The sequence below is a fragment of the Dendronephthya gigantea genome, unplaced genomic scaffold (genome assembly GCF_004324835.1).
Source record: "Dendronephthya gigantea isolate DGI-Jeju-01 unplaced genomic scaffold, DenGig_1.0 000004F, whole genome shotgun sequence".
Classification (NCBI taxonomy): Eukaryota; Metazoa; Cnidaria; class Anthozoa; order Malacalcyonacea; family Nephtheidae; genus Dendronephthya; species Dendronephthya gigantea.
The window spans coordinates 1,613,140-1,631,957 of NW_021163014.1; the positions used below are offsets into that span (position 1 = coordinate 1,613,140).

Genomic DNA, 18,818 nt, shown 5'->3' on the forward strand with positions numbered 1-18,818 from the left:
TGTCGGCGATTACAGCCTTTCGGAAACAATTAAGAAAGGTAAAGAAAGTCATCTACAAATATGTATTTATCGTAACAATTCTACTTTAATCTTAAGAACGTCATTTCAGCACTTTGAATTATTTTTAACACAATTACAGTGGCGGATCTGGGGGTGATCAGAAACAATTTTTAAAGCTTATAAAATCGCAATCGGATTAGTAATTTTATTTAAAAAAATATTCTTTTCAAATACTTAACAAAAAGTGTTGTTATTACGCGGTGTTTTGAATTTAAAATTTAGCTGTGTAACTTATTCTGATTTCCCCTAGATCCGCCAGTGGCTTATTATCAGTCAAATGCTCCTCATCGCCTTCACTTTATTTCTCGATCATCATCACTAAATTCTTCCTCCCGTGGGACCTCCTGGTAACTATCAACATCTTTAGCACAGAAGATATAAATAGTAAACACCGCCATCCAAGCCACAGTGACAACAGAGTAACCACAGAAAGTTATTCTTGTACCAAATTCGTCAAAGCAGAATCCAATAACCGCGGAGCCAAGTTCTTTCCCGATTCCATAAAAAGTTAGGTTCACCACACCTGAAGCGAAATGTAATTTTTTTATGTGTAACCCTCTTCCCCATCCAAAATTAAATAAATATACCTTTCTCTAAATTAAAGAAATGTATCTCTCAGAGTGCAGCTTCGTTCCAGGATGAGGAAGAAAATAGGCAAATTACATCAGTGATATGTGACTTTACACCGGCGATACTACTAGATTTCACGTGCATTAGAAGGAAATAGATAAATGAGGAAACGATAAGGGTAATGCCTAAAGCCGGTTTTCTATACTAGCGATATTTTCTGCGCTAATCGACATTTTACCTTTGTTTCAGAGCTCTCAACTGCAACCAACGGGAACAAATTGCTCAAATACAAAGAATAAAGTCACTTCGGGCGAAAAATATCGTTATTGGCAAACCAGGATAATGGAGAGGGTGCAAGTATATTCCTGACACCTATATTATCGAGCTGTCTTTGAAATTAAAGTCCGGTAGACACAAGTGAAGCTTACATCAACGCTTGTGCTTGTTCTTGTTTTGTATCCGCATTGCGGAGGCACATAATCTACTATAGTGACGTAAGTCGCAAGCGTATAGTGTTCTCGGAGGGACATAATTCCCTAGGGGATAGTGTCCAAGGAGGCACTTTCTACGGGGGACAATATCCGCTAAGACACCGGTGTTCCTATTAGACTACCAGCGTAGTTATCTGGCGTTTTCAAAATCGTTTTTGTCTATTTATTGTTTTCACGCCCTGTCCACAAGGCCAACAAAAAATATTTTTTATATTTTAAACTAGCTTCCACTTCTATTTTAAATTTATGGTGTTTGAAACCGTTTTGTCATGAAAACGAATGTGAAAACGATCGAAAACGCTACCGTGTGCACATAACCACTGGCGTAGCCAGCATCGATAATTGGGGGGTCCATATTCATATATTCATGTAAACAGACTGTAAAGACAATTGATTTGAAAAGAAATTAATCCTGCGTATCACGAATATATGAATATGGACCCCCCCAATTATCGTTCTGGCTACGCCGTTGCACATAACCTATAAGTGCAAAACAGGCTTTTCGTTCGTAGCTGTAAACAGCAAAATTCGACAAAGCATGAATATAAATATATGTCAAGCTTCAAACTCATTAAAAATAATAGCATTAATTTTGCACATCACTTTTTTTTAATACAAACTCGTGACTAATACAATTTTGCTCATCATGAAAAATCCAGGCGATGCCTTTCATTGTGCTTTTGAAAAGTGAATCCTAGGCATGCTTCATATATCGCCGGACATTATCCGCTAGCCGATAGGACACTATTTTTTATTCGGGTGACAATACTGACCGCCATGATAAACCGGCATCCGTTGAATTTTGCCCCAAAATAATACCATGACGTATAAAAATCACTGATAGAATTCAGCTCACCTTGAAAAAAGGCAGATGATGCCTTTGATCCTGCTTTGGAGAAGTGAATCACCAAAGACGCATGCGTCAGGACAAACGAAAGAGACTGAAAATTATCCAGGAGTATCACCAGCCAGGCATTTTCAATAAACGCTAGACCTGCAAACGAGGCGGCAAATAGAAACAGTGAAATTGCTGTAACATACAATTCGCCAAGTTTTCCAATGATAACACGGGATATGATGTACCAAACACCGACTAGAACCCGTCTGAGTAAACCACCAACGGCCATTACAACCGGCGTGCCGCCCAAGTGTCGCATGTACCAAAATTCCCAATGCAATTGAAACGCAGTACAGATACCTGCATGCGCGCAAATGAACAGGACAAGAATATAATGAGGATTCAACAAGACTGACTTGATTTCATCATAATCGACCACCCGTTTCTCAAGATACTCGTATTCCAACCAAGGCAAAGAAATTAAAGTCATACACTGTGCCGCAGCCGGGTAGAAAAAGGCAACGTAATAACCTGGGACTTCTTGGCCGCAAACCAAATGGGTTATGTGGTCTGCCAACGCCCCAACGATGAAGAGCGAAATTCCAGCGCCGAATTCACCCCAAAATGCATATAATCCAAATTTTGATTTATCGTGTTTAATATGTGTCACAGCGGATACAGTAATTAATGTTATAGAAAGTCGTTTAACCAGTTCGAAAAAACCACGCAAGAAAAGTATAATCAAAAAGAATTTTACCATATCGCCGTCGTTTTTCGTCTCGCTATTCCCCAAAGGATTTTCGAATTTTTTTTCAGCAGATGATGCGTTCATTATAGAACTATGAACAATACTGGAGTTTCCGAATGACTCTGTGATTTCTCTTGATGATGATTTTTCGCAGGTTAAATCAGGCGCTTTCGGTGCCAGAAAAAGCAAAGTGGTAGGGATGGACAAAAGGACACAAAGAAGCAACATCTGCTTCTTTATGCGAAATTTGTCAGACAAATATCCTGCGATCGGTATTCCTATCACTTGAGTGACGAAACCAAGCAAAGGGACCATACCGACATAAGTTGAGCTGTATCCTAATTGTGCCATGAATAAAGGCATGTATTCACCGATCGTTGCTACACTTGAACGATACATAAAAAAAGCAAAACTAACAGCAACACCGCCGGTAGTGAGTGAAAACATTTTCAACTGCCAATTCTTGCAATTGGGTGAACCACTTTCAAGCTAAAAATATATAAAACATAATGAGTGCATATATAGGTTACCGCCAATATGACAAGTGGAAGGTGCCGGTGTCATGAGGGTAGTGGAATTTGGGGTCTCGTTGAATATGGGACAAGAAATAATAGGATTAAAAGTGGATTGGAAACTTGTGGTTTTACCTAGCTTACAATTCTGTGAGTAAGTTTGAATGACAAGTATTTTTCAAACTCAATATTAAAGAAAAAACAGAAACTTTAAAACAGCAGACGTTCGGTTTGGATCAGGCCATCCAAGCACGGATAATGAATTCGCTTTATATGGAAACCTTCGGTGAGTGACTACTTGAATATTGTGCATATTAATTCAATAGACCTATACTACAGACAATGATGGTGAGTATTTCTACATTTCTTTAACAAATTTCCTTGTTAGGAGAACTTATTGCATGGGTTGTACGTTTATAATAGCCTGTGCGAATGTGTTCGCATTTGGGAAATTTTATCCATCATCAAGTTTGTCAATATAAAAATAAGCTCAAAAACATCCGTAATCAGTTCTTGTAGTTTAACTTAATCTCAATTGTCCATGGACGCACCAGCTACCAAAATCATAGGGTTATATACTATGGTATACATGTGCCTGCATGATAATTAGAAATGCGCATGCGAACAAATTACATTACCCGTGGTACGTAATAGTAAAGAACCGCTTTGTTTTCTAAAATTCTTTGTTCGCTGTTGTTTGAAATGAATATAACTATGAGCTGGAGTTTTTTCCAGAAAAATCTGAAAGCTGTGAAATTCTGTCAATTTTTAAATTTGCAGAACCTTTAAGGTAATCATTTTTAACACTCATGAAATAAATGATGAAATAAATGCCGAGATTTTATTATTTGGCGACTGATTAAAAGTGGTTGGCTAATTTTAACTTGCAACTCCTGAGGCTGTGCTAACATTTGACCGATTTTAATAAAAAGTCCAGAATCATTTAAAAGAGGAAATCGTCTTCAATAGATACATTTTTTTAGTTAAAGTGCCCATGACATAAAATTGGAATTTATCTCATTAGAATCGCGGTGAAACGTAGATTACGAAAATAGTAATCACATTTGAAATTGAGTTTGTTTTCGCGGAGAAATAAAGCAATAAAGTTTGAAAATTTCAAATTTTAACGGCAAAAGTTTTTGAAATCCGCGACAGTCGGAAACTGGTAACTAACACGTCACAATAGGAACTCGCATATTGCGCCTTTAGATAAATAATAGTATGTAGTACAAGAGAAGAGATTTTATGCCAGCTAAATTCGGTTATTAAACGTGGCAGAAATATGTCTTCATCAAGTTTAGCTATTGAGAAGTTACCAAAGGAATGACACCGATCAGAATGTTTTCCTGCCAATGCAATGCCAAAAATGTCAATGTCAGCCTTGTCAGGCAGTAAGAACACTTCGGACCATACATTAACGAACCAGATGCCGATGATAAGCTGAAAAGCTATCGCGAAATGGAGCAATCGTGCAACGATCATGGCATCGAAACTACAACGAAGACTTGATCGTAGGCGTCAGTAAATAGCAAATGTTTTCTTATTATCTTGATTGCGCGACTTGCTTTCCGTTTAATATCATTACGCTAGATATACAGTAATCAAATTACAAATAGATTCTATGGTAGTAATCTGGCAATTGTACTTAACTTAATTCTAAAGTTTCGTCTTAGTTGATCGTCATTCGTAATTGCGCACATACAGTTCACCCGGGTGTAGATAAAAGGCGGACGCGGACCCTTAATACATTTTACTGCCCTATATAAATATTATATTAATAGCATTACGATTGAGGTTTTCCTGTGGCTCATGAGTGCCGGTATTTCTACAATGTGTTTATGTGTAGTTAAGTCACGCATGCCTGTGTGATTCTCTGGTTTATTTTCATTACAAATCAACTGAGCTAGAGTATGAGTGGAGTTTCATGCGCTTTCAAAAAAAATAGTTAAATGAGAGACTTAGAGTTATCAATATTAACTGAGAAATCTAACACGTCTCGCGCAAAAGAAATATATCAAATCATGTGCATATAAATATAACCCAGTACATTTCGCTTTTATTATGGCATCTTTTTTACCAACATTCTTTAGCTGTCTTTACTAAAATGTGCGCACTCGCATCTTTTGAGACGTTATTTACTTCGGTAAATCCTTTATCTGTTAACTCTGCCTAACGTGTTTACAACACAGTGACTCAATTGGTCATGACTCATGGCGTATTTGCAATTATTGCACGACTGTTGCTAGGAACGTACGATTATTAAAGCCATTTCACAACACATTTTTATAATATATGAGTCACTTTATACAGAATTGTCTGTTAAGTAAGAACAACCACTTTTTTGCGCAGTTAGCCTCTACTTATTACTCTATGCAATAGAGTTACTAAATTGTCGCGTCGAACGAGTTCCTATTGTGACGTCAAACACCTTGTTTCGCACCAGTCTCATTTGCGCGGTTTTCAGAGTTTTCATTCCACCAAAATCAATGTTTAGATGGCAATAACTCGAAAAATAAAAATCCAATTTCAGTTTTGATTTAGAACTTACTAGCTCATTTCAAACAAAGATTCTAAAAATCTAAATTCCAATTTTATGACATGGGCACTTTAAATGCATGCGATTTAGTTGTTATTACTCCGGCTTGAGCGAGGGAGTTGGAAAAATGGCCTAGGTTTTGTTTTGTTTTGGTTTAATTTTTTCATTGTTTTCTTCATAGTCGCTAGTTCTGGCGCTAAATATATAATAGTATTTTAAAACTGTGACTGGATGTGACGCTTGTTGAAGAGCGCATGTGAGCGCATCTACTCTACGTCAGAGTTTTCTTCTGCAAGAGGCCTAAGAGTTGTGGTGCGCTACTCGAAATCTTTGGCCAATTTCCTGATGCGTGATATGATTTCGCTCGCATGATACGTCAATTCCTCCACGAGGCACGAATAAACCGTTCTTTTGACGCTGTAGAATTAAGTTACATTCGCGAACACATTACACATATTACACCCTAATAGCTCTAAAGTTATCATAACAAAAGCTTTTAATATAAGTGCGAATTCGAGAGTGTAACACAAAGTGAAAGTCATGTCCGTATGTAAACATTATCATGCAGTTGAAATTAAGGGGTGTTGTGCTTCTTGGAGTTCTGAATATCGAAAAACATTTAGGTTCGCAAGGTTCCTAAATGATTATTAACTGTTACTGTGGTGTTTATGTTCAGAAGCTTTATATTGAAAGACTGTATGGCACGTGCGCGGCACGCGTATAGGCGGCTAATGTAATAATGTATATTTGGAGATTTTTTAGAAAATCGCGTATTTATTCACAAAATCGCTCAAAACGTAGCAACCAGGCCTAGGCTAAAATATGCTTCGCAGCAATTTTAAATTTACAAGTTTGGTAAAGTTTTCGTGTTGAGTGACGGCAGTTTTACTAACTTTTGGAGAATTTCAAAACACGAAAAGCTTATTGGAACAAAGAGTGTTCGTTCAATTTTTTTGGTATTTTGAATGATATAAATTTTCATGCGTACATTTTTATTAGCGTTAGAATCCGTGCCGGTACACTAATACTCTCTTAAAAGGCTATGTTTGATAATATTTAATAAGACAAAACTACAAAACAATGCACAATTCTCGCTTTCTCTCTCTGCAACGTTCTCACTACGTTTTGCACATTCCCACGTCGTCTTAAACTCGCGCATGGGCCCGATTGCCACAGGCCACCCAGTTCAAACCGTTCCGCTCAGTGCGAAGGAGTGACACACAGTCACACATGACACACTAAATGTATAAAAATATTGAAATAAATTATACTGATTTCAGTTGTTTAGAATTAACCTTATGTATGACTATTCATACTAACTCTCCTGACGAAGGCCCTCAGGTCGTTATTAGTTTACTATACTTTTTATTAGTTTCGTTCAATATTAATTGAGATATTTGTCATAGTCTAAGTGGTAAGTATCGTAATGTAAAAAAGAGCTTACTACCTTATGTAGTACATTACCAGAAATTTGAGACATTTTGCGTCCGCGTTCGTGGGCAGCGTCCGCTTCTTGACCCAAGGAATTGGTGAAAATTTCATAAAATGGCTCGATGGTATAATTATGCAATTATAATTATGCTTCAAATGTATATGGCCGGATGCTTAACACACTGAAAAATCATGAAATTTCAAACGCTGTGGGAACCGTGGCGGTAAAAAATACGAAGATATTTATGAGTTATATCGGTAGCTATATCACAACCAAAGACATTTCCAACTCCGAACTTTGCATCGTCCAAAAGGAAAGTGGTGTATTTGACCAGATTGTAGAGCATGTTTACCGATATTACTATGGTTTATATAGCCGAATCATTCAAATTGGATATAAATCGCACTCAGGAAACTAGAGGATTTGCTAGTGAGTGAATATTTTTTGTTATACTCTTCCTTTCTGAGCGATTTACAGAATTCGAACTCCGAACCAAGAAAAAAACACATAGGAAGCGTAATTTAAAGTTTTGTGATTAAGCCATATTGTTTCGCATGAAATTTGGCCGCCATGTTTGTTTTTATCCCAATGCAAGACGCCATCTTGTCCCAAATTTCTGGTAATGAATTACACCGATTATTAAATTATATATTGCAAAAAATTTCTTGTGCAATTTCACCGCTCGTATTTTAAATAACATACTTGTTAAACTAATTACTAATACTTGAATTAATGAACTATAGCGGAGATATAGTTATCAGTTGTTAACAGACTTATCGAACAAACTACAAAACACTATCATTATTCCGAAATTTATGTTCACTTTAAAAGGCTACAGCACTGCTTGATGTCTGAATCCATTGGACCGCAAAGAACAAAAATTCTCTGTTCATGCATGTCTTGAAATATCAAACCGTGAAAAGCAATCCGTGGTATTAAGGAGAAAGTAACCAATGCATTGCTCTTGAATTTGTTTTCTGGATAAATATGTTAAGTTCGGGCGAGGCGGCAATTACAACAAGAAATAAATAATAAAATAAATACATTGTAAAGCCACGTTTACTCATTCTTTAGATTCCCGCAAGAGATTATGCGATCGGATTAAACAATGTACGCGACAAGCCCACAGGCATTGCAAAGAGAAAAAGTCAGGGTAGGTCCTCCGGCAGGAATCTGAGCAGGAATTGCGACTGAGCTACAGTCAGAGCCAGCGGACAAGAGTAAGCGTGGTTATGTTTGTGGCATATAGTAATGCCGGGAATAGGTATAACGGTAAATCGGTTTTAATTTTTGGCACTTCACACTATGTACGTATTTTTTTTTCATCAACTGTTCCTAGCATGAGTTTGAAGTGTGTATAATTCCACTCGACACTAAGACCTTTTAAACCTCTATAATATACCTACATCGAGTGAAGTACCAAAAATACAAACCGATTTACCCGCACCTATTCCCGGCATTACCATCCTATATACATTAACTAAACTTGCTCTTTTCAGCTATCTCTGAAGCTCAGTCGCAAGAGAACTGCACCGGCATCGCAAGAGCGTAGGTTCGATTCCTGCCGGAGGACCTATTGTTGACTCATTATTCCATCCACTGTTCCAGGCTTGAGTTTGAAGTGTGTATAATACCACTCGAAATTAGGACCCTTTAAACCTCTAGAATTTACCTACATCGAGTGAAGTGCGAAAAATTCAAACCGATACATATACATTCATATGTACTTACCTATTTTGCGACTGTTACGTTGAGATCACAACATGCAACCCAGTAATCCTGATTAGCTTCAAATGTTTGAAATGCATAATATTTCATTGTAGTATAATGTGTATTGTTAAACTAATTACTAATACTTGAATTAATTAACTATAGCGGTCGATATAAAGGTGTGAATATACATAAAGCCATGCACGGAAGAGTATATTATATTATAGAGACATAGTTATCAGTTGTTAACAGACTTATCGAACAAACAACCTAACACTATCATTATTCCGAAATTTATGTTCACTTTAAAAGGCTACAACACTGCTTGAAAGCTGAATCCATTAGACCGCAAAGAACAAAAATTCTCTGTTCATGCATGTCCTGAAATATCAAACCGTGAAAAGCAATCCGTGGTATTAAGGAGAAATGCATTGCTCTTGATTTGGTTTTCTCGACAAATATGTTAAGTTCGGGCGAGGCGGCAATTACAACAACAAATAAATAATAAAATAAATACATTGTAAAGCCACGTTTACTCATTCTTTGGATTCCTGCATGAGATTATGTAATCGGATTAAACAATGTACGACAAGCCCTCAGGCATTGCAAAGCGAAATAGTGAAGTTAGGTCCTCCGGCAGGAATTGAACCAACGCCTTTGCGATGCTTGTGCAATGCTCTTGCGACTGAGCTACGGAGTCAGCGGACAAGAGTAAGCGTGGTTAATGTGTACAGGATTGTAATGCCAGGAATATAGGTGACGGTAAATCGGTTTTGATTTTTGGCACTTCACTCTATGTAGGTAGGTTTCCATCCGCTGTTCCTGGCTTGAATTTGAAGTGTGTATAATTTAACTCACCCGAAATTAAGCCCCTTTAAACGATGATGTGCCAGTGGCGTAGCCAGCCTGACAATTTACAGTCATGCATACTATGCTAATATTTTGGTGTTCAATGACTGTGAAAACAATGAATTCCTAAAGAAATTAATAATGATAAAAACATAAAATTTGCATAGCATGACTAAATCGTCAGGCTGGCTACGCCACTGTGATGTGCCCACCCGGTGAAAAGTATCAGTAACAATGTTGTTGAACCTTGTTGAATCATCAATGTTGTTGCAATCACGATGCAATGTTGTTGTAACAAGTTGCAACAACATTGATGAATCAACAAGCTTCAACAACATTGTTAACAATACTGTTCACCGGGCGCGCACAACATTGTTCACTCCTGTTTTTAACAACTTGATTTCTATCTACAATGTCTTAATTAATCCTAATTTTGATTATTGCAGTGAGGTATGGGATACCATGGGTGTCAGACTTTCAAATAGGCTTCAGAAACTTCAAAACAGAGCTGCAAGGGTAATAATGAATTTTAGAAATGATATTCCTGGACCCAAAGCAATAGAAGCGTTAGGATGGGAAACTCTTGAGACTCGAGAAGCCAAGTCTAAAGCAAAAACAATGTACAAGGTTCTAAATAATATGGCTCCGAGTTCGCTTACCGAATTGTTTGAATGTAAACGAAATATCACTCATCATAACCTCAGGGGTTTTTCTACTTCGCTGCAGTTGCCTCAGCCGAAAACAGAAAAGCTAAAGAAAAGTTTTTCTTATGACGGGGCTAAAGTCTGGAATTCTTTACCAGCAGATGTGCGTAATTCGGATACATTGTCGAATTTTATAAATGGAATTTGTGCTCACGCTTTCTAAATATCTGATTTCTAAATTTTTACTTCTAACTGTTCTGTAATTTTAAACTTAACTATTTGTGCATGTCCTGTAGTTATATCTGTCGTTGTATGTAGTGTATTGAAGATATGTTGTATATAATGTAAATGTATATAATTGTATAAGTCATGTTGCTCAAACGCCCCTCGTGGAAACCAGCTTACAGTTGACGAGGTTAAATAAAGTTTTACTACTACTACTACTACTACTACTGCTACTGCTACTGCTACTGCTACTGCTACTGCTACTGCTACTGCTACTGCTACTGCTAATACTACTACTACTACTACTACTACTACTACTACTGCTACTGCTACTGCTACTGCTACTACTACTACTACTACTACTACTACTACTACTACTACTACTACTACTACTACTACTACTACTACTACTACTACTACTACTACTACTACTACTACTACTACTACTACTACTACTACTACTACTACTACTACTACTACTACTACTACTACTACTACTACTACTACTTCTACTACTACTACAACTGCTACTGCTACTGCTACTACTACTACTACTACTACTACTACTACTACTACTACTACTACTACTACTACTACTACTACTACTACTACTACTACTACTACTACTACTACTACTACTACTACTACTACTACTACTACTACTACTACTACTACTACTACTACTACTACTACTTCTACTACTACTACAACTGCTACTGCTACTGCTACTACTACTACTACTACTACTACTACTACTACTACTACTACTACTACTACTACTACTACTACTACTACTACTACTACTACTACTACTACTACTACTACTACTACTACTACTACTACTACTACTACTACTACTACTACTACTACTACTACTACTACTACTACTACTCTGATGCACAATTTATTCCCTTTGGGACAGTCTCGACCCCGCTGTGCAGAAGCAATGTTACATTAACCCCTCTGGATTTAGTGTCAATCTGAAAAATACAACTCAACTCTCAGTAGCGTAGCCAGCCTGACGATTTGTCCGGTATGTTAATATTTTGGTGTTCATTGATGTGAAAAAAAAGTTTCTAAAGATATGAATCATTATAATAATTCGAATTTTACATAGCGGGACAAAATAATCAGGCTGGCTACGCCACTGTCAACTCTTATCCCACATTTTAAACAAAGACATTAACCGAAACACTGCCATTCTGCTCCTTAGTTATATCTATCACAACATTGGACTATTCTATTTTGCTCCTAGGAGGTATTCTAGGCCATAATTGCTGAGGAATTCTAAGGTATTGTTTAGCTATATTCGTGCTATAGATAATTATTTAACTAAATAAAACAGATAATAACACGGAAAATCATGGCGCAAATGATTACACGATGAAAAAAGAGCCAAATAAAATTCTTGATCTATAATAAGGCTAACGAAGGCTATCAAATAAAGGCATATACGTTGTAAATAATAACACACTCGATCAGCATGTTGGCATATGACATCATGAAACATCAACTCACCTTATGAAATACCACAAATTTGCGCCGACATAGTGTATATTTTCTCACATCCTAAGCGTCCATATATATCTTTATCGGTAATATATAAAGTTAAAAGTAAGATACAAATGCCATATTTTCCATAAAAGACAATATTTCTTTAATATGCGTAATAGGTTGTTTCGCTAAGTATTCAAATTTCCCTCGTGATCTCGCTCGAAAGGCATAATGGGATAAATGGAATAATCAGGCTCTGAGTCAAGCTGGACCTTATAATTATACGTATTAAACCTTTGAATGCTTTGAATTATCTCACGTTGGATTTCTGTAAATGGAAACAGCATTTTGCCAACATTATAATTTATGTCTTTGTTCTATTTTGACGTATCTTGACCAAATATGTCACGTCATGCTTGTAAAGTACAAGTTCGAAAAGCTTCATTATTGACTATGGCACTTTACTCATACTGACTAAAAGTACATTGCATGCAAAGTCCCCTCGCCTGAACCAATAAACATATATTTCCATCACTGAAATTTCACAATACTCGTTTCTGCTGAATGATCGAAGTCGTAAAATAAAATCCTATTTCTTGGTATAATTATAAAGTCGACTCAGGAGCTATCAAATTCGAGTATAGTCTGAATTGTACAAATAGTTTTAAATACCAAAATTTTTAGCGAAATTTCAATTACTTTTTAAACAGATTCACCTTTAAAAATAATTAAAATGATTCAACGAAATTGACGAATAAATTCAAAGAGGTGTCATACATTTGTTGATAAATCCAAATATTAGCTTACAAAATACTTGCATGCTTTAAAATACAAAATCTACCCATTTAGCTGTTTAAAAACACTCCAAAAATGCTTCAAAATTATAGATTTTTTACCATCCATTTGAATGAAAGTTTTTTCTATCCGAAGGTATCTTTTACATTATATTTTAATCAATTTTACGAGTCAATTTTTCATATATTTTTAAGACCATCCAAATAAAAAATATAATTTTAAAAAAATAAAGTTTTATAATTCAAAATATCAGTTATGCTGACGTGAACCCAAATTTTAATTTAGCCAATCTCACGTGTGTAAACGTTGTAACTTGTCTTAAACTCATGTACGCATGCGCATGATATACAAAAACGCCCTACTTCCATGACATAATGGCGGACAACTTTCATTCCTATTTGCATTCCCAGGCATAATCAAAATCTCCAGTTGGAGTTAATACCCTCGCCAAGTGCGAAGGGGATAATTGGCTAAATGAATAAAATCATCGAATGATACAATAAAATGATCAGAACGAAAAACAATAATTTTTCAAATATAATGCGAAGAGCATTTTCTTAGTTCAAGAGCGTTGGAGCTTTCTTTTTTAAGTGGACTGCAACCCAACAACGTAGCGCGCTCTAGTAATGCTAATGCTGAATTGTTGCCAATTTGGGCACTTTCAAATTCAGCCACCTCTTGTTGGCAAATTGCCCTCAGGCGCACACGATCTCCCATCGTGTGAACCCAAAAACGTATCAATTCATGACCGCTAAGACCAGTCACAGCTGCCGGATCAATCCTTTTGTTAAATGGTTTTATATTTTCTTTCTTATACGCGAGGTAGGAGATCTTTACAATAGGTTAACTAATATTCATTTATGTTCTCTTCTTGCTTCGTTCTCCTCTTCTCTTGGATCTTCGTCGTTACTGTTCTTGTCTACATCGTTGGTTCTGTAATGTTGAGCTTCTTTAACTTTTCATATGGCTTTTGCTCCGTTAGTCCACTGAATGTTCGGGTGCTGAGCGTCTCCTTTTATAATAAAAATTGAGGGGATCTTGAAGACGCCATATGCAAAGTGGTGTGATCCACAGTATCCAATCCACGTTTTAGGTTACAAGTGTGGGTTGGCGTTAGAAGCTCGGTCCAGCTCTCATATTTTGTTTACTTAAGAGCGTTGACGCACTAGTCGAATTGGTCTTTTTCTTAGTCGATCATTGTTAAAACTTGTTCACAACTTGAATATTTATTATCAACCTAAAGTACAATTACCAAATGATTACTTTGTGAATCGTGTCTCAATTAAGCTTTTCGTGACGTTTATAAGGCTTCAAGTGCTTAACCGAGCAAAATATTTTTATAACAATTAAAGAAACGATTGAAATAAACTAGTATCCGCGTAGAACTTATGTTCTTGAGTCGTGACACTTGTACCTTGTACGACAGTACTATTGTTTGGGAGGAAATCCCATGGGCTGTCACCTCATGACAGGAAAAGTAATTTTGTGTTACCGAAGGGTCATTTCCTCGTCGATATTGACCTTCTATTTTTTAACAATGCTAAATTACAAGTCTTAGCCAATCAGCAAGTTGCTAATTCCCAGTCGTCACTCGCTCAAATTTTGCGCGTGCGCACAAGTACCATGACCATTGAACGTCCATGACAAATTTAGGCGACTTTGGGTTCCGCTATATGTTCTCCCGGGTCCCGGGTGTAATTCCTAATCTCCGGGCGGAATTAGTACCCTCGCACGGTTCCGACCGCCTCGGGGATTATATAATGTAAAATATATATGTCCTCTCCCCATGCATGGTTCTTTTAAAGATGGCCGGTTGCCTTTGGTTTGGAAATTGGCAAATGTTTATCCGATCCCCAAAAGTAAACAAGTGTTAGACATTAACAAAGATCTTAGGCCCATCTAATTGATCTCAACTTTGTGTAAAATTGTAGAGGATTTTGCAATCACGAGGGATCTTCAACCGACGTTAATGAAATGTATTGATCCTAATCAATACGGGTTTATACCAGGATCAAATACCACCCTCGCATTGATTTCTTTGATCCATCGTTGGTCAGAGACAGTGGGCAAGGCGGGTGGGTCTGTGCGATCACTTCTAACGGACTATCATAAAGCGTTTGATCTTATAGATCATAATATACTTTATGAGAAGTTACGACAACTTAATTTGAAACCATCGGTTCTAAATTGGATTGTCAATTTTCTACGTGGAAGATTCCAAAGAGTGAAGCTTAATTCAAACTGTTTTTCTACGTGGAAACCAGTTAATGCTGGGTTCCACAAGGGACGAAGCTTGGTCCGTGGTTATTTCTAGTAATGATTAATGACCTCTCGATCTCAGATGACCAGTTCATGGGTGACATGATTAAATATGCTGATGACACCAGCATTTGGGAGAATCTCACTTATCAAGTTAATACCAACTCTATCCAAGAAGTAACAGATTCTATTGTGGATTGGTCCCAACGCAACAAGTTTGAACTTAATCCGTCTAAATGCAAGGAAATGGTAATTAATTCCCAACAGAGCGAACCTGATTTTGCCCCTATTTGATACAAGAACAAATCACTGCTCGAGTCAAAGAGGCAACAATACTGGGCGTTTTTTTTTTTTGTTTTTTTTTAATTAGTTAGTCACTAAAAGTTACAGCAGTGACAGGAGGCAATAACAGGACATAAGTCCCAATTTGTAATTGTCTCCTTATCTAAAAATAAATACACTAAAATACAACTAGTACAGACATATACAGAAATTTTACAAACAAACTCGGACGGTCACATATGCTTACATTATTACAAAACAGAAGTTATTATTACTAAGTATTATATGTATTATGGAGGAACGTAACTTTGCAGAGTATCTTTAGATTGAAGTATAAGCCTTGTTTTAAGTGATTGTAGTGATGAAGAGGCTTTAGTATCATGCGGTAGCTTGTTCCACAAATTTATCACCCGTGGAAAGAAGGAGAATCTAAAATAATCTTGTTTGTGTGATATCTTGGTTTTAAAGTTATGTGAACTAGAATTACGTGTTAAACGAGCACAGTTTACTGGAGAGAAAATGCCCTTGGAGTCGATATACATAGTACCGGAGTTGAATTTATAAAATAGAGTAATGTCCTTGATAGATCTTCGATATTCCAGGGGTAGCAGGTTAAGTTGGCTGAGTCTGTTGGCGTAAGATACATTACTTTCTGGGTAGTTCAGGATGAATTTGGTGGCGCGGCGTTGAACATTTTCAATGTTTTGATAAGCAAAGATCTAAAATGGAATGGACATGTTGATAAAATAACGACGAAAGCTGCCAAGCGTCTTTATCTATTAAAGCAACTCAAGAAGTCTGGTCTTGACAGTAACGATTACCTCTTAGACATAATCGAAAGAATCCAAAATAGAGCAATGCGTATCATTTTTCCTGATCTATCGTATGAAGATGCTTTGGCTACTCTTGATATGAAGCATTTGTGGGTGAGAAGAGAAGACTTGTGCAAAAAACTTTTTAAATTAATATTTAACGATGAAAACCATGAACTCCATCATCTTTTACCTATGAAAGTTCCGGATATGTACATGCAATCTTAGAAATTCGAAACAATTTTACATTCCTAACTATCGTACAAACAGATATATATATATAAGGACACGTTTATAATATCCAGTCTCTTAAATGAATAGTAAATTATATAGATGTTTTTTACTAGTAGTGTAGAGTATAATTTTTATGTTTTTAAATTGTTGTATAGCCTATTCTTAAGTATTCTAAGTGTGAATATGCTGTGAATATGCGCGTATTTCGACCAATATTCACACTTGGAATATCTTATATCTCACCTCTGGCTTAATCCGTGTTTCCACAAGATAATTTCTGAAGCTGACATTTGTTAAAATTTATTTTGAATGCTCAAAAATAGAAGTGGAATTTTATAAATAATTTGGCGCAAAAAGCGCGCTTTCAAGTTAATAAACATTGATTGAGGATCGCGCATTCGTACTTGTAAGAAAGCTTTTTAGCGAAAAAAAATATGGGTCAGTCAAGAAGAGAATCAAGAACGCCAAGGGCTTAGTAAAGTCTTCAAACTCTGGTCGCGGTTAAAGAGCATGCCAGCGAGTATTTGTATGCTACGATTCCCATGAAGAAATTGTAGTAGTTGTAGTAGTAGTAGTAAAACTTTATTTAAAAGTCACACGCTAGCCCCGTCAACTTTAAGCTGATTTCCACGAGGGGCGTGTGATTTACATTTAAAAACATATACACAATTAACTATAAATACTATTATACAAGACAATTAACCACTACATACAACACACCACGCTACAATACACTACGTAAACAACTTACATGTATTAATAAAAGTATGGAATATGGAGAGTTATAAAGAAGAATAAGGAAGTTAAAATTTATACCTAGAAGTGTTTAATTTGTATGAGTACGAATTCTTTCTTTAAACATTGTCAATGTATCCGAACAAGGCATATCCATAGGTAGAGAGTTCCAGACTTTAGCGTCATCGTATGAAAACTTTTCTTTAGTTTCTCAGTCTTTGGCTGAGGTAATTGCAGCGAGGTGGAGGAACCCCTGAGGTTGTATCTGGTAATGTTTCTCTTATGTTCAAACAGTTTCGTAAGCGAACTCGGAGCCAAATTATTTAGAACCTTATACATTGTTTTAGCTTTAGACTTGGCTCGACGAGTCTCCAGATTTTCCCATCCTAGTGCTTTTATTGCTTCTGGTCCAGAAATATCGTTACTAAAGTTTATGATTACCCTTGCAGCTCTATTCTGAAGTTTTTGCAACCTGTTTGAAAGACCGATACCATGCATGGTATCCCACACCTCGCTACAATAGTCAAAATGAGGATTGATTAAGGCATTATAAATTGAAATTAAAGTGTCTCGGTTTACAAAATCACGAATTTTCCTAATGGCTCCTATTCCCGAAGTAACTTTGTTGGCCACTTTGTCGATCAATATGTTCATTCCAAGATAATTTATCATCAAGCTCTACCCCAAATACGGTAGCTTAATTTATAGACTTGTTTAATTTTTGCTTCATTTATTTTGAGATCTGGCTGTGTAATAATATTATTTATTTGCGAGTTGAGCCAATAAGTATAAATTCTGTTTTTGTGACATTAAGGCTCAGTTTATTGGCTAGTAGCCATTCATTTATACATATAAGTTCACTGTTCATTCTTGACTCAATTTCCTGGATATGCTCACTGGCTATTGTAAGGTTTGTATCGTCGGCAAACAGCCGGGGAGTAGCATGGTTTAAACATTTGGGGAGATCATTTATATACATAAGGAAAAAGAGGGGCCCCAAAAATGCGCAAAACAGAAATGAGATTGCATGGCGAGATGCACACGCTACATTATGTTACTTGTTCACCAGTTTAGAATGATAACGAATATTAACCATATTACAAGGATTCATTTATTATTGTTCAAATTTTGATCCCAACAAGCAAATACCGTTTGTGCGTATAAAAGGACCTCTTCGGTGAGTGACTGAATATTGTGTAGTTGAGTGCAATAGTTGGCCTATAGACCATACCCTATGGCCTAATGACCATGTGGTGAGTTCTCTACATTTCTTTCTCGAATTACCTTATAAAGCATGTGATAAAAAGTTATTGGGTTATGCGTTGACAGTCTGTGCGAATGTTTAAGCATTTTTTGTTCTTCAAACTTATCTATGAACAAAGATATCCATATGAACAAACATGATCTTTAGGTTGCGATATTAATTTGCATATAGCATATGCCATGATAAGATTTTTTGAGATTTTGTACAGTTCTTAAAAGATCATGTACATGTGATGTTTTACAACATTTATACATCTATTATTTCTGTAATTAATTGCAAATTATCTAAATTATCAAAAATTGGTTGCATACAGCCTGCCATTAACTTC

At 36.4% G+C, this 18,818-nt stretch overlaps 1 protein-coding gene across 1 annotated transcript; it reads right to left on the reverse strand.

Annotated features, from left to right (window-relative positions):
* Nucleotides 1-295: 295 nt before the first annotated feature.
* LOC114515586 (major facilitator superfamily domain-containing protein 6-like) lies at nucleotides 296-8,974 on the reverse strand. The gene is made up of 3 exons (XM_028534871.1): nucleotides 8,919-8,974; nucleotides 1,978-3,196; nucleotides 296-583 (listed from the first exon to the last, which is right to left on the reverse strand). Exons 2-3 carry the CDS (start codon nucleotides 3,152-3,154, stop codon nucleotides 354-356), a joined length of 1,407 nt encoding a protein of 468 aa, XP_028390672.1. The 5' UTR covers nucleotides 3,155-3,196; nucleotides 8,919-8,974; the 3' UTR covers nucleotides 296-353.
* Between the last annotated feature and the right edge of the window lie 9,844 nt (nucleotides 8,975-18,818).